Source organism: Sturnira hondurensis, unplaced genomic scaffold (genome assembly GCF_014824575.4).
Source record: "Sturnira hondurensis isolate 20B ecotype Veracruz unplaced genomic scaffold, ASM1482457v3 Scaffold0002640, whole genome shotgun sequence".
In the NCBI taxonomy this organism is placed as follows: Eukaryota; Metazoa; Chordata; class Mammalia; order Chiroptera; family Phyllostomidae; genus Sturnira; species Sturnira hondurensis.
In genome coordinates this window covers 685,122-701,856 of record NW_028075271.1, presented here as the reverse complement: position 1 = coordinate 701,856, position 16,735 = coordinate 685,122, and the positions used below count along the sequence as shown (strand labels likewise).

General features: G+C 41.7%; 1 protein-coding gene across 9 annotated transcripts in view; it reads right to left on the bottom strand.

Moving 5' to 3' along the window:
• Positions 1-16,735, bottom strand: part of SON (SON DNA and RNA binding protein) — a 31,761-nt gene that overhangs the window by 10,825 nt on the left and 4,201 nt on the right. For 5 of the 9 annotated variants that reach the window (XR_005065675.1, XM_037040567.1, XM_037040565.1 and 2 more), the window contains exons 3-6: positions 9,025-14,838; positions 7,639-7,799; positions 5,594-5,740; positions 5,256-5,444 (exon numbers count right to left, since the gene is read on the bottom strand). Coding sequence is in view for 8 of the 9 variants with exons in the window: in XM_037040567.1 (XP_036896462.1) it covers positions 5,256-5,444; positions 5,594-5,740; positions 7,639-7,799; positions 9,025-14,838 (6,311 nt within the window). In the remaining variant the exon portion in view is untranslated. Of the gene's footprint in view, positions 1-4,389; positions 5,155-5,255; positions 5,445-5,593; positions 5,741-5,922; positions 7,410-7,638; positions 7,800-9,024; positions 14,839-16,735 lie in introns of those variants that run through there. The other 4 variants (XM_037040566.1, XM_037040568.1, XM_037040570.1 and 1 more) reach the window with 4 other exon arrangements.

The following is a 16,735-nucleotide window of genomic DNA, read 5'->3' as shown; positions in this document are numbered from 1 at the left end:
TATTACGGAAGTAATTCTTAAAGGGCCACCAAATGTATCTCGTGTACTGTGTTTATTAACATTGCCAGAAATACTTTGGATTTCACAGCTGTCTATAAATTTGTAAGGATGTTCAGGCATAAATAATACGTTTTATTCTAAAGTCTAAACTCAGGACAGAGTGGGGAAAATATATTTACCACCCATTCCCAAGTCCTGATCCCCAATTTCAAACTATAACTTAGCCAGAAAAATATAATTATGACTCTGAAAACTCCAACTTTTCTAGAATTAATTCTTCCCAAATAAAAAGCAAACTAATTTTTACCTTCATACTTTTTTCTCTTTAAGCTTTATTAAGAAAGCAGGTAACCTAATGCTTCAACATTTATCTTGAGGATGAAACTTCTTTCCAATCTCAGTAATATTTTATGTTAAATTCTCATCTCACTCTAAAAATAACTTTAATATAAAGATCTTGATGCTTAATGTAAATTTACTTTAGATAAAATCACAACTAGTTTTTTCCCCCAAGGCAATAAAATTTCATTTACTCTTCAACAGGCTTTCAAGTGGGCTGCAAGTTCATGTCAAAACTTCATTAGCAAATAATAATTTGACGATTAATTTCATATTCCTATCTTATAAAATGTGAAAATATAAACTCAATAGATCAGGATTATCTTAACTTCTTAAGGATGCATCAAAAAGCATGTGTGCAGGTCTGCAAAGGTAAGACATTAAAACCTCAACCCTCTGATTCCCAAAGCAGTCCTATCTGAGGACTCGGCCAAACGTCATGGATCGGTGCGAAACCAGTTATCCCTTACAGCAGCACTGTCCAGTGAATCGCCTACAGTGACAATTAATGAGGCTTGAAATGTGGCCCATCCAATTAAGGAACGGACTTCAATGGCTAGTGACTGCTGTATTGGTGTACACACAAACATGTACGAGAAAGGAGACTACATTATATTTTGGACCTTTAGAGCCTTCAAAATCTTTCAGTGTTGCTCAGAAACAGGAACGTGTGAAAGGTACCAGAATGGCACTGAAGGGCCCTTCTAAAAAATGAAGGGAAAACCTTGAACCCTACAGAATACATTATCAGGTTGTCATCAAAAAGATTTGTTTCCACTGATAGATACACTGTAGACTTTCTACCTAATGGATAAAATATAATTATCTAAAATACTTATAGTTGTGTAATAATATTCTAGGTATTATTATGGGGAGAATGTTTCATTTCCTTTTCCCTAGGACTTGTTCTAAAAGATGAAATCTACAGTGTCCGGAATAATTCCAGTTCTCTTAGTAAAAACCTGTCCAAGCTATTTCACCTTTCTACTTCCTCGACACGACAGGGTGCTGTGCTACTTCTTCTATAACCCAAAAAGTGTCAGGAATAGTAAAATACATAATTAGCACCATGAAACACGCATTTCCAGGCCTAAATTACAATCACGTACGTTATCTTCTTCATTTTAAAAATCCTTCTAAGTCAATTTATTTCCCCCTTTTATTAACCCAACTGTTTACATAGAACAAGTATCTTAAGTATTTCTTAAACACATAATGAGAGGATATAAAATACAAATTATTTTCTACACAGGTAATTCCAGGTATCTCAAATTAAGACAGTATAAAAAATTTTAAGTATAATGGAACTAAAGAAAAATTATCTGACCTATATATAAAACATGATTGTAATATTTAGCAAATTAATACAAAGTTTCATATAGAAAATGACAACTGAAAAGCTGTACTAAATATAGAATGTCTCAGTTGTTAATGTGTTTGATTGGTTTTAAAAAGTAAATTATGAATCTTTTCATCACATAAAATAATTTAGTGCAACTCTTAGATTTAACTTATACATTTAATTTAAATGAATTATAACAGAAAAACAAACAAGTAATCTATTAAATGGTTTAAGGACATTCAGTGTTAACCACCCAGGCAAATCTAAGGGCAGAATGAATAGGAAGGCTGTACTTACACTTTACTATGCTATGTGTTCTATTTTCAACTGAAGTTTTCATCTTGTTCCAAGAACTTAGCTAACACTTACTTTATAAATTTAGAGATTCTAAACATTGAGATTTTTAGCTCCATCAGGATGTGTTAATATTCTTCAGCAATAAAAACCAAGCACATAGTCACAGACAATTACCTTCACCTGGAAGCTGTCACTAAATCTTAATGGAGCATTTCTGCTGGACCTCTAGCACTTATGTTTGATAGGAAACCCAAGAAGTTTTGTCAAAGATTACATTGAACTCTCCACCCAATAAGCCTTCGCTAACTTTATTACCAAGAATGAATGCTCCAAGGACAAATTTTTACTGTATTTTCCAACATTTTTAAATATAACTGCTTATAAATCAAATTCACACAAATGTGGTCCAATCCTGCAGTCAGTCCTCACTGTGGACGGTGGTGGCTGCTACTTCCTTCATCATTAAGATGATGCTCTGGCAGTAAGACACACAGTCTGCGGAGCTGAGAACCCACATGAAAGGGGTTCCTGTTGGTCCATCCAACGTCTGACCATTCGTATGTGTATCAGAGAGCACTCGTGTGCAAGACAATCGGAGGGTGTAAGGGTATAGCAAAACTGAGATCAAATCTGTGACCTTTGCCTAAATGATTTTATGCTCAAAATTAAAGAACCACAAAATCCATTTATATTTATTTAAATGAAACAGACCAATAGATAAAAAAATTGAAAATACTATTCAATTAAAATACTTCGAAAGAACTTCCCATTATTCTATGAAGCCTTTATTTTAGTCCACTAGGAATCAAAAGGGTCAATGTTCTCACAAAATGTCACTAACAGTATTCCACAAACACTGAATACAGAGCATTTATCTTAAAAATATAGTGTAAGATATAGGTCGGTACCTGGAACTAAACATTTTATGTGAACATTTCCTCTAGGTGTTTAATATTATTGTTCCATAAAAGTATAGAGATCTGAGGCAAAACAAAACTCTATCCATCCCCTTCTCTCCCAAAATTTTGGGACTGTTCTGCTTAAAATTAAAGTTTACATATATATTGAGTTCAATCTTCTAAGTAACTAGCTTACAGCATTCTGATACGAGAAAGTTGTAGACTTTCTCCCAGAAAAAAGATCTGCTTCACTTATTTCACTTTATGAACAGAAGGCTTTTTTTTCTTTTGCTTCAATATTCATTTACTTACTATAAAATTTGAATATCTCAAATATTTACACTTTCCCCCTGGGATTTCATTGAAGTAACTCCCCTCAACTTTAAACTAAACTCTTGACTACCACTTTTGATAACTGTACTAAGGCACCCAGCCCCCTTCAATGTTAAGACCAAAACTGGCTGAGTACTATATTTCAAATATAAATATATAGAGATGCATATACATAAACCGTCAGTCAAAAAAAATAGGTCGTCAGAAATCACTAAGCACTTGAAATAGTCATGGTCACTATCTTGCCAGGAAAACCCCTTGGAATTTTGTAACATTTGCAGGGCTTCATTGCACTGAAAAATTTTTCCCACATACTCTTCCATCAAAGTTGTTCCCAACTCTATTGAATGCATAATTTGCAAGAAATTACTAAAAGTCTATGTATCACAATTCCTAAGTAAGTCTGTTCAGCCCTCTTATCGTGGTTTGTATTCAGCTACCCCAGGATTTAAGCCCATTGCAAATATCATACCCTTTCCCTGTTCAGATGTGCAGGTTAGCTGGATTTGGGGATTAGCAACTGAGCTACTGACTAAGCTGGTTTCACTACACTACCCTCCCAAACCAGCTGTCCCCCTCCCTGGTGATGGCATCACTTGCTTCAGATGTTGAACCCATGCAAAACACTTGACCACCAGCAGTGGCTCGAAGCTGCACTGGCTGCTTATCGTGCCCAGCCAGCTTCACTGTGCACAACTTGCTCCATTTTAAAAGGCTGTAGGCCAAGAGAACCACACACAAAGTGAAAATGTCATCTGTGAACAGCTCAAAGGGGTGAAAAAAGTCTACCAAAAGTTTTCTGATTTGGGTTCTGTTCACTTTCTGCGTTTATAAAACAGGATTTAGTTGTAACACTGAAAGTCTTTAGTGGAAGATGATCATATGGCCAATACGGGGAACCAGAGTGTGAAGAGCACAGGTCTCTATGACCTACGCACCCCAGAACTGCAAGAAGAGAAGTGGGGAGAAGTCCCACACTGTAAGGGCATCAGATAGCTAATCCGGTCCTTGGACAACCGTCTGGGCTTTGGAAACAAAGGGAAGAGGTGATGTCTAGTCTATGGTATTCTTAGAACTCCCACCCCCCACCCTAGTAAGTATCCACCCTCCCAGATCCCCCAAGCGTGATTTTGCACAACAAGTTAAATAAAAGTAAACTGTTTATTAAAAGATACAGCAAAAGTACAGATACAGAGATACATACAAAGATACAGATATATATATATATTTACATATATATACAGTCTTGCTGTTTTCATGTGCACTATTATTTAGCAGCACATTATTTAATCAGGCGGCATTTTAATGGGGTTGTTTTGACACGTTATTACTGCGTCATTTTGACAGATACAACTATAGCCTCGTGAAAATTTCAAGGTGTGAGTTCCACTTCTCCAACTTTCAATAGTAACAAAGGGGGAAAGGAGAAGGGAAATGGAGTACACCAAGGCTGAGCATTAGGTTAAACACAAGAATTCAAAATGGCCAAGGTAGCACGGGGAAAACAATTAAAATTAAAGGCTATCTCACAAACAACCCAGAGAAAACAGGAAGAAATCATTATTAAAGGGCAATGGGCTCTGTACCCAAGATGATCAAATCAGCCTATAACAACCTTTCCAGTCCACGTCTTGTGTTGAACCTGAGGATCTGCCTCTCTCCGCTCCGTCCCCCCACCCAGTAAACTTGCTACCACCAAAATCTAGAGCTATAAAGCCTTGAAGCAAAACGGGAAGCTAAATAGTTGTACCTCGGGCTACCTTCCCACAAGTGCAAGGAGGGCCCAATGTTGGGGAGGGACGTGACAACACTGTCCTCTGCAATTCGATGCTTTTCACTTTGTGGCTTGGTTCCACAAAGTGAATTGCATCGAGTTACTGTCAAATGAGAAGCTGCGGGTTGTTTCATCTGTCGTTTAACCCGGCCCTGTCGTTTACCCCGGCCCTAAGAAGAGTGAAACAGAATCCAAATCAGATATAAAGTAACAATAAAACGACAGATTCAGGTATAAAAAAGAAAAAATACATAATATTCATCTTACTTACCTCAGAGGGCAAATTGCTGCTGAAAACATTATCATCGTCTTTGTTTTCTTCCCCATTTTTTTCTACAGGAACCCACTCTCCATACACACTATCTGCTTCTTTTTTCCGATGCTGAGACCCAGATGACACAGGAAACTCTTTTGTTAGTGTTACCTGGCTTTTTGGAGGAGTTGGCTTTGCTGCAGCAATCTTAAAAAATAAATAAAGTTTCTTAATTAATCTTTAACTTCACTTCTCAGTATTTACTTCAAAAATTAAAAAGCTAAATTCTATTTGAGTCTATTTAAATAGTTCCATAAGCTGTGCTGTTTTATCAATCCATAAACACTAATACTCACATTCAGATTAAAAAAAATGGGTTTGGGTTCACTGAGTTTAAAGGGATGATGATAAAAAGGAGGTTCTTCTTCCTCTTCATCCGAAACATGAGGCTTATTCACTATTACATCATCATCTTCTTTACTCTGTGCAATCTGTTTGCATTTCTTAAAAAGTGAAAAAAAAAGAAACAGAAACAAGATAAACCTTATACTTTAGGTAAAAAATAACATGTAACTTCTTAAAAGAATGAAAACCACATAAAATCAACTTTCAACTAAAACAAGATTAATGATCAGTTATAGACAGGTAACTTGGCTTATAAACCATTTTTTAAACACACTCTGGCTGGTCAATCAGTCAACAACATTTATTGAGCACCTACTATGTGCAGAGCACTGTACTGGGCACTGTCCAGGGAATACAAAAGAAATGGTAGAAGACATGGTCCCTGCTCTCAAGGAGCTTACAATCTAGTTTTAGAAATAGAATACATACACATGAAATAATTGAACGCTTTTACAGAGCAACACAAGTAACAAGTGCAAACTGATATAATACAAACTGAGTATATAAGTGCTGAGAGAACAAAAGCTTCAGAGAGAACAGAATCAGAATTTGAGAATCAAGGAATACTCCTTGAAGAGCTCTAAGCCAGATTTTCAGAGTTGAGAACAAGGACTGGCAGGGAAAGGAAAAGAAAGTGATCCTAGTCAGGTGGTGGTAAAGAAGTGAGAAGAAACGTATTAGAAGGGACAAGAGAGCTAAAGATGAGGATAAAAACACAGGGAAACACTAAGTGTTCACAGGTTTTGGATGAGGAATTTGGGTTTGATAAGCAAGCAATAGAAGCCTTTACTAGGTCCTTAAATTTAAAAAAAAAGTTGTAATTCATACTGTAATAAATCTAAGTGATGAAACAGATTATGAAAATAAAGGATCTGAAACATTGCAATTGGGTTAGATAGTAACATCTCTCCATAAATGTCCTGTATGTTGAGTGCCTAAAGGAACAGAACTCAAGAATGGAAAATAAGGCATGATGGAGAGGGTGTAATTGATAAGGTCTGACACATAAAGCAAAGTCAATTCCTTCCTGAGAAGCAAAGGAACAGACTCCATTACCTGGCTTTATAAAACGTCAGAGTAAATTTGGGTGGACTTGTCTCCTTACAAGCAGAATTTGTCACATCCATTATCAATCGAAAATATTACAATAGGATAAAAAGCTAATTTAGCCAAAAACACAGAGCATACTAAGCTTGTAACCAAGGGGGACAGAATATATTGACAATGGCAGGCTGGCATAAGGCTAGCCAATAGCAAGTTTCAATATATGAAACAGTGTGGTATTTCTGGATCCTAGCAGCAGTATTTCAGCACTCCCCACCCCCCCAGGAAAACAAACAAACAAAATAACATTAATAAAACAAAGCCAAAAAAAAGCCTCAATTGAAAAGATCAAATTCTTAAGAACAAAAATAAGTGTGTTTAAAATATATGTTACTGCCAAAACCCGAACCGCAAGAAGAACTGATAATGGCCGGCCATTATCACCAATGGCTGGTACCAAACAGCCAAAACCCGAAATGCTGTTGCGAAAGAAGTTCCTTTCAGGCAATGGCCAGCTACTCTCATTAATTTCCAAGCTCCGGTGGCAAAAGATCATTTCTGAAGATTGTCTGTGTCTTTGCGTATATGCAGTACACTCGTGGCGATCAGTGAACACGTCGTGAATGGAAACGAAACTGTAGGCGAGCTTCTGCGTGTTGCTCACTCAACACCTCCTCCATTCAAACGAACCGTCCCACTCCTCAGTCAGTTTGGCTTCTAAAACTGGAAAGCAAAAGTAATGGGAAGTAACTTTTAGCTAGCGGAGCTTAGCCATCCCGGATAATGGCCTGCTAAACAGAGCTTCTGCCGCTGCCACACCTGTATTTCGGGTTTTGGCCACTCGGTGCCAGCCATTATCAGTTCAGCCCACAATTCGGGTTTTGGCACGCTCCAGAGTCAACATCACTGGAATAATCCATTTAAGATTGAAAACAAATTCTGTCTGGCTTACCTCAGTTAGTTCTTCTATAGTAGCTCCTCCTGACTTCTTAGCAACTTTCTCTTCTATTGTAGGTGGAGGTGCAGGCTTTAGGTTTGGCGGTAAAGGAACACCAGCCTTAGCACACATGGCAGCTGCATTAGCTTTGGCTATTTCAAGTAATTGAGCCTTATCTGTAGGAGGAAAAATATAAGAAGCGGTTTTCCTACAAGACCACACATTTTGTATTACCTGGAATTTTATATGCTAACAAAATTCAAGACATCCATTTTATGTCATAACTTACAGATGTGTTCAAATCACTCCTTGGCTCAAAGATTTTAAGAGAATGCTGCCTATTTAAAAAATTAAGTCCACTTTTAGCTTCCCATTCAAATACCTCAGAAACTAGCTAAATTATCCAACTATAAATGATCACCCTGCCACACTCTAAGATGTACACACAACTGTCAAAACTTACTTTATTTTCCAAAGTTACCAGGCCCTTAAATTACTTTCCTTCTAATCTAACATTTTAAACCACTCTTTTGAGTATTTACAGCAATCATAACATGCTGTCTTCTGGCAGTTGTACCATTTGGTAAAACAGACACATACCCATTATATCCTTCTCCTACTGACTTGTAATCACGTCAAGAATTACACACTACTCCTCTGCTTTCCACAGAAGAATGCAGAAGTCTTTTACAGAACTGATGTATTATCCCTATGGTTCTGTTGGCATCTTTTTCCTTAGACAACACAACTTGGAACTACTGGAACGATGTCAGCAGTCACGCATTACCCAACAAGCTTTAATCATCTCTGTGCGTTCTTAAAATCAGGAGAAATTGGAGCACTTTATTTTTCAAGGAAAGCAAATTTTCAAATCACTTTAACAAATTTCACTTTACATCATTTTGCTACCATCACCTATCCAGGTAAACAACTCCCCAAATACCAGATCCCCTAGTCACTTCCATTCCTCATTATACCAATTAAAATTACCTTCCCAAACACAGTCCTACACTGTCATTTCAAAATACGTAACATTTTTTAAAATTGTTAATTTCAGACTTATTTGCAATGGGATTTATGTTAAACATACAGTAACAATCTAAGCACATACTAGCCTTGTCTTTAACTGTACTTCTATTTCTGTTTTTGGTTAGGGGAGATAGTTCAAGCAAAGTAAGACGTTTAAGTTTGGAAACACCTTGGTTCTACTACACTCCGAAGCAGGTCTTTTTAACTCGAACTACAAATGTATCCATCCCTACATTTTATAAACACAAACTAATGTAATTATAAAATTCAAAAAGAAATACCCTGAACCAATAACCCAAAAATACTCCATTTGACTAAAAGATCAGAGAAGACTCAGACGTCACACTAACATTAAATTATAAAACGACTTACTCAAATCTGTCAGACGTTTAGGTGATCTGCCTCTCTCTGAAGACCGGGATCGTTTACGACGGAGGGGAGATCTGCTAAACCTTCTTCTCAGGGGCGTCCGTGATCGCCGTAATCTGACTGGTGATATACTGAAGCTTCGTCTTCTTACCACAGACCTTGATCTTCTCCTACGGCTCGGGGTGCGGCTCCGTCGGCTCGGGGTACGGCTCCGGCGGCTCGGGGTGCGGCTCCGGCGGCTCGGGGTACGGCTCCGTCGGCTCGGGGTGCGGCTCCGCCGGCTCGGGGTGCGGCTCCGCCGGCTCGGGGTGCGGCTCCGCCGGCTGGGAGAGATGCTAAAGCTCCTTCTCCCCACAGATCTAGATCTTCTTCGTCTACTCGGGGTATGACTCCTACTCCGCCGACTAGGGGTGCGACTTCGAGCTCTAGCAGTTTTCCTGTTATCCCTGGAGCTTGATCTTTTCCTTTTTCTTTCCCTGGACTTGGATCTGTGCTTTGGAGATCTTTTGCGCTTCTCTTTTGACACAGATCGCCTCCCTCTAGACTTTGATCTTGACCTGCTGCTCCTCCTCCTGCGTCTTGAACGTGACCTTGAACGTGTTTGAGAGCGATGAGACTTGGACTTAGAAGACCTCTTCCTTGCCCTAGAACGAGATTCACTGGTACGCTTGCGTGATTTGTGTTCAGAAGACTTGGACCGCTTACTGCGAGATCTCAGCGAAGAGTCTCTTTTCTTCTCTTTCTCACCTTTATCACGGTTCTTATTTTTCTTGCTTTTTTCATGTGTGTCCTTAACTTTTACAACAATTTCATAATCATCCTTTTCCTCTGAAGACGACTCTGAAGCTCTTTCTGGTATACTAATTACAACTGGACTGGCAGTAGATTTGTCACGTTCAACTTCACTTGCAAGCACAGGTCCTTCAATACCAGCTCTCAGGCTTGTAAGACGTTCCATGTCCTTAGGAAGTAATGGTCTCACTAAATCTGCTTCATTAATATCATCAATATTGGTAGAAAATCCAGATTCAGGCAATGTCTCTTTAGTAGGGAGAGGTACTTCTTTATCTTCACTACTTTCTTTAGGGCTGAGAGCAACTGCTAATGTCTGGTCACTCTCTTTTATAGGTAATGGTCCTTCTGCATCATTACAAATGAAGTTATTAGATGATAACTCAAAATGAATGTCTTTAGCAGGCAAAGGTCCCTCTATGTCAGCCTCACTACCACCACTGGGGCTGGTGGAAATCACCATGTCATGTTCGGTATCTTGAGTAGTTAAAGATACTTCAACATCATACTTACTAACTGAACTGAGAGCAGATACTGTGGCAAATTCAATACCCTTACTGGTTCCTGTTGTATCAGGTTCGAGAACAAGGGGACCAGCAGAAGACAGAGTTCCTTCTTCGTCAGCTTCACTAACACTAGGGCAGGTATCCAATACTGTGCATTGTTTAGTCTCACTGATGGACCAAGCTTTCTCTTCACCAATTTCACCTACAGCCCCAGTGCTGGCAGCAGACACCATGCTATGTTCCATCTCTTTAGCAATTAAATGATTATTTATATCAAAATCTCTACATATACCATGTTCACTTTCATTAGAGTCACTCTTCAGATGTCCTTCAGCATGTGGTGCTTCATCAGAGTGCATGAGAACCTCCTGCATGCCAAACTCTGGGGCAAGATTTTGATCACCAGGTATTACATTCATTCCTTTTACAACACTAGACTTCAGCACTGGCATAGATTCTAAAACCATCTCAGTTGGTGTTTGAGTCTGCTCTGAGACAATGACAGCAGGCTCTGGGACTATCACTGTGGATTCTTGAACAGAAACAGATGGTTCTGAAATAACGTTAGGTTGAAGGGCGGACACTGCTGGTTCCAGGACAGGCACAGCAGGCTCCGGGGCAGAAACTGGCACAGGAATGGTAACACGCTCTGGCTCGACCAAGGTCAGGGGCTCTGGGACAGCCTCAGCTGGTGGCCCAGAGAGAGCCTCAGCCAGAAGCCCTGGGACAGACAAAGCCAGTGGCCCAGGGACAGCTTCATTTTGGGGCTCTGGGACAAGTTCAGCTGGGGGCTCCAGGACAGCCTCAGCCGGGGGCTCCAGGACAGCCTCAACTGGGGGCTCTGGAACAGCCGCAGAAGGCAATTCTGAGGCAGCCATGGCTGACAGCTCTAGAGCGTTCTGTGATGGCTCTGGAATAGTTGCTGCAGGTTCCAGGTGGGACACCGATACCTCTGAGATAACATGTCCTGAGGCTCTCATGGAATCAAAAGTTTCTGCTGTCTCTGACATAATAGAAGGATCTGATGTTAACATAGTCGGTTCGGCTGACATTATGGGAGTTTCAGATACCATGTAAGTCACTGGCCTCTCTGGAACAACTTCATGCTCTTCTGCTATTGCAACAGACTCTACAGGTGTGGATGTAATTGAAGACTCTGGCTCCAGTGCTGGCTCTGGAACAGTCACAACAGCCTCTGATGCTAATACTGAAGGTTCTGATGCTGACACTGAGTAATTTGCAGGAGCTACCGAAGGCTCTGAAATCTCACTTTGACTTGCAGGAGGTTCAGACAAAGCGACAGACTCTTCAGAAGGCAATGCTGGCACCTCGGTAGGCCAAGCATTTTCAGCTGCTAATGCAGACTGCTCAGTGGGTAATGCTGGGCCCTCTGGTGGTTCCTCAGGAGGAAGTGGTGGTGTCATTGGTGGCTCTTCAGGTGGCAATGGTGGCATTGTTGGAGGCTCTTCAGGAGGCAAGGGTGGCACCATATATGCCTCTGTATATGTATCAGTGTAAGAATCGGTGTAAGAATCAGCTGCCATAGACATCATTGAACGATCAGCAGTGTAAGATGACATCATAGTCCGGTCAGCTGCAGAGTACGACGACATCATAGTTCGGTCAGCAGCAGAGTACGATGACATCATAGACCGGTCAGCACCCATGGACATCATTGATCGGTCAGCCATTGGGGACATCATGGAGCGCTCATAAGCTGACATCATAGAGCGCTCATAGGCTGACATCATAGAGCGCTCAGCCATAGGGGACATCATGGAGCGCTCATAGGCTGACATCATAGAGCGCTCATAGGCTGACATCATAGAGCGCTCAGCCATAGGGGACATCATGGAGCGCTCGTAAGACATCATAGAGCGCTCATAAGATGACATCATGGAACGTTCTGCAGCATAGGACATCATCATAGAACGTCTTGATGCTAACATCAGGGGTCTAGGTGCTAACCTATATGGCCTGGGGGCTACCCTGTAAGACCTGGGTGCTATTCTGTAAGGTCTAGGTGACATCCTATAGGGATCAGGAGTTAGTCTATAGGGATCATGGCCTAATCTGTAAGGGTCTTGCCCTAATCTGTAGGCATCATGACCTAGCCTGTAAGGGTCATGACCTAACCTATAGGGATCCTGAGCCAACCTGTAAGGATCCTGAGCTAACCTGTAGGGATCAGGAGATTTTGATCCCAACATAGCAGAATCTTGGGTACTAGATGCTAACATTTGGGCATCCATGCTACCAGACGCTAACATCTGGGCATCCATGGTGCCAGAAGCTAACATTTGAGAGTCCATAGTGCCAGATGCTAACATCTGGGAATCCATAGAGCTAGTCGCTAACATCTGGGAGTCCATGGTGCTGGTCGCTAACATCTGGGAGTCCATGGTGCTGGTCGCTAACATCTGGGAGTCCATGGAGCTGGTCGCTAACATCTGGGAGTCCATGGAGCTGGTCGCTAACATCTGGGAGTCCATGGAGCTGGTCGCTAACATCTGGGAGTCCATGGAGCTGGATGCTAACATCTGGGAGTCCATGGTGGTGGATGCTAGCATCTGGGAGTCCATGGTGGTGGACGCTAGCATTTGGGAGTCCATGGTGTTGGATGCTAACATATGGGTCTCCATGGTGTTAGAAGCTAACAAATGGGATTCTTGGGCCATCAAGGGATCCACTCCTACTGTTATAGAAGTCTCCCCCACTAATGTAGTAGGCAGCTCCTGTGCTACCGTATTATAGGATTCCAGCGCTGTCGTCGAGGGCACCTCCAGGGACTGCGACACGGTCATCGTTGACAGCTCCGTTGTTGTCACCACAGACTGAACAGAGATCTCCAGCGCCACAGTTGCCACAGGCTGCCCAGGCAACTCTGGCGCCCCAGGCTGCCCTGGCAACTCCAGAACCCCTGTTGCCAGAGGCTGCCCCAAAAGCTCCAGTGCTCCAGCTGCCCCAGGCTGCCCCGAGAACTCCAGTGCCCCAGTTGCCATGAGCTGCCCAGGCAACTCCAGTGCCCCAGTTGCCACAGGCTGCCCAGACAACTCCAGTGCCCTAGTTGCCGAAGGCAGCCCTGGCAACTCTGGCACCCCAGTCACCGAAGGCTGCCCTGGCAACTCCAGCGCTGTTGTTGCCACTGGCTGCCCTGGCAACTCCAGCACCATCGCTGCCTCAGGCTGCCCCAGCAACGATGTTGCCGTTGTCACCTCAGGCTGCCCAGGATGTTCCACCGCTGTCATTCCCACAGGCTGCTCCAATTCTGTCGCCGTCGCAGGTTGCTCGGTCAACTCCATTGCTACTGTTCCCGCAGGCTGCCCTGGCATCTCCTGTGCCATCACAGGTGGCTCTGGTACCTCCTGTGGTGGCTCCAACTCCATGGATGGTGCTGGAAGCCCTGGCAATTCCTGTGACAACTGTGGCACTGATGTCACTGAGGGCCCCGGCAACTCAGGGACTGCTGTCGCAGGGGGCCCTAGCAACTCAGGCAATGGGGTAGAAGGGGGCCCTGGCAACTCGGGCACCGGGGTAGCAGAGGGCCCAGGTAACTCCAGCACTGGAGTCACAGGGGGCCCCTGCAACTCCAGAATGGAGGTCGCAGGTGGCCCCGGCAACTCCATCGCTGAGGCCACCGACGACTCCGGCAGCTCCAATGCTGTGGGCTTGGGCAGCTCCAGCAACTCCTGTGATCTTGTCACGGATGAATCTGCAGTCTCCGATGGTACTTCTACAGGCTGCTCTGGCAATCTTAGTACTTCAGTTGCAGAAGACTCTGGAAAACCCATTGTCATAGATGTGCTTGGCTCAGGGAGTACCTCAGGAGGTTTCTCTGATGATACCACAAGGGTTTCTGATGGCTCTAACACTTTTGCTACTGGAGACTCTAACGTGATCTTTGATGGCTCTGTAGGTGTGCTCTCCCAAGATTTCAGCACAGACTTCATCTGACACTCCACTGACATTGTTACAACTGGCTCAGATGACTTTAGCACTACTGTTGAAGTAGGCACTGGTGCTGTTGAAAAAGAATCCAGAATCTTTGTCACGGGTTGTTCCAGCGTTACTGCCACAAACTGCTCTGACTGCACAGAGATTACTGATGTAGATGCAACTGACAGTTCTGCAGTTTTTGCAGCTGGCTTCAGAGTTTCTAAGGTGTGTGGCTGTGATCCCTCCATTGATACTATTGGAGGTTCTAGTACAACTGCAGGAGTTTCATTGGTCTCAGATGAACCAAAAGCTCTTATAGGATGCTCCAGTGCCATCTCTGAAGGTTCGGAATCAAACTTTAAAAAGGAATCTGATTCTAAATCCATGTTCTCTTCATGATGTGATTTCGGCTTTGATTCAGATTCTTCTGGCTGTCTTTTATACTTTTTTTCCTTTTCTTTCTTCTTTTTCTTCTTTTTATTTTTGTGCTTTTTATGCTTCTTTGACTTTTTGGTGGGAACTTCATCAGTAGGATCTGTTTGTACAGACACACATCTACTTTTTCTAGAGGCCTCCTTCAAGTCTGAAATTAAGAGGAATTAATTTTAATTGGTCAAAAAATTCCTCAAAGTAGGTTTAGATAAATCATACAAGCCAAGATTTATATTCCATGTTAAGATACCGCAGTATTACACCTCTTAAATAAAAAGTTACCAAATCTGTTTTTTATTAAGTCAATTATCTAAAGACTAACACTTTCCCAATACTTCTATAATTAAAGCCTGGGTTGCCCTGGCGGGTGTTGGACAATGGATTGAGTACCAGCCTGAGAACTAAAGGGTTGCTGGTTCGATTCTCAGATGAGGAACATGCCTGGGTTGAGGAGCCGGTTCCTAGTAGGGGGCACACAAAGTGGCAACCACACGCTGATGTTTCTCTCCCTCTTTCTCCCTCCCCCCCCCCCGCTCTAAAAATAAATAAATAAATAAAATCTTTAATACATATTAAAGCCTGGGTTAAAATCAAGTTCATAGTTTGCAACAAAATCTTTTAGAATTACATTAAAATGTTTCAACTGGGGGAGGAATAAAATAAAATGCTCCAACTAAATTCACTTAAAACAATCATCTTCTGCAACCCTCAAATTATAACCAATTACTTCTAACCTACACTTATACGTCAATCCTTCATATTGTCAATTGTTAGAATTCCCGTTAAAAACACACATATGGAATTTTCATGCTTATGTGAATTCTCCATGGACTTAAGATTTTTATTTTATTCTGCTTTAAAAAGTACACTTTACTGTTTTGACTACTGATAACTCCCATTTATACAGAAAGCAATACTGCACTGGATCTGGAATAAACAGTCTGCTTTTGGATGCTGAATCCACTCACTCAGCAGGTGAATGGACTGGGCTGAATTATTAACACCGACTCCCAGAGTTAAATGATGAGGTGAGATTAGACATACAATGTACATTGAATAATGCATACATAGTAAGCTTTCAGCAAATGCTAGTGATTGCTTTTACATAAAGCTCTGAACAACAAATGTAAAGAAAACACCACCAGGAGCTTGAATTTATCTTATCACACATATAATAACATCCTTTCCCACAATAATCTTGTAAAATTATTAAGAAACAACTTTTCTAATGACTCTACTTAAAAAAAAAGCCATCTGGAGAAGAAATTCTTACAACTTCTAACATGTAACTTAAGAATATTTCTATTTGCATATCTAGAGAAAGTGGCTTATATTCCACTTTATAACCAGACAGGATTCACTCTAATGCCAGTATCAAATTAGGTAAACCTTCATGATCCCAGAATTAGCTATTCAGAAACCTATGCCATTAAGGTTTTTTCCCTTAATGTTTTTAAAAAGAGTTTATTTTGAAGCAGGGAGAGGGGAAGGGAGGAAGAGAAACATCAATGTGTGGTTGCATCCACACACACACACACACACACACACACCCTGCCCCTGCAGACCTGGCCCACACCCAGGCATGTGACCTGACTGGGAATCAAACCCACCACCCTTTGGTTCACAGGCCAGCACTCACATCAGCCAGGGCCAAGGTTTTGAGGGGGAAAAAAAACCAACACATAACAAGACAGACCTATTCCAAAGCAAAACTATTCATTTTCTACTAAATGTTCACAATGCACCAAACTGTTAGTTAGCTAAGCTATGCTTCAATCAAGAAAAAGCTGTGAAAGCCCTGACCCATGTGGCTCAGTTTGGCATCTTCCTGCAAAGCCACCAGTTCAATTCCCAGCCAGGGCACAGGCCTGGGTGGCAGGCATGGTCCCAGTTAGGGTACATGCAAGAGGCAATGGATTAATCTTTCTCTCCCTCCCTTACCTTCTCTCTAAAAATAAATAAAGAACATATTTGTAAAAATCAATTTAAAAAGAAAAAAGGCTAGAACCATGAATCTAAGTATATATAACTAAAGTCTGTGGTGTCTG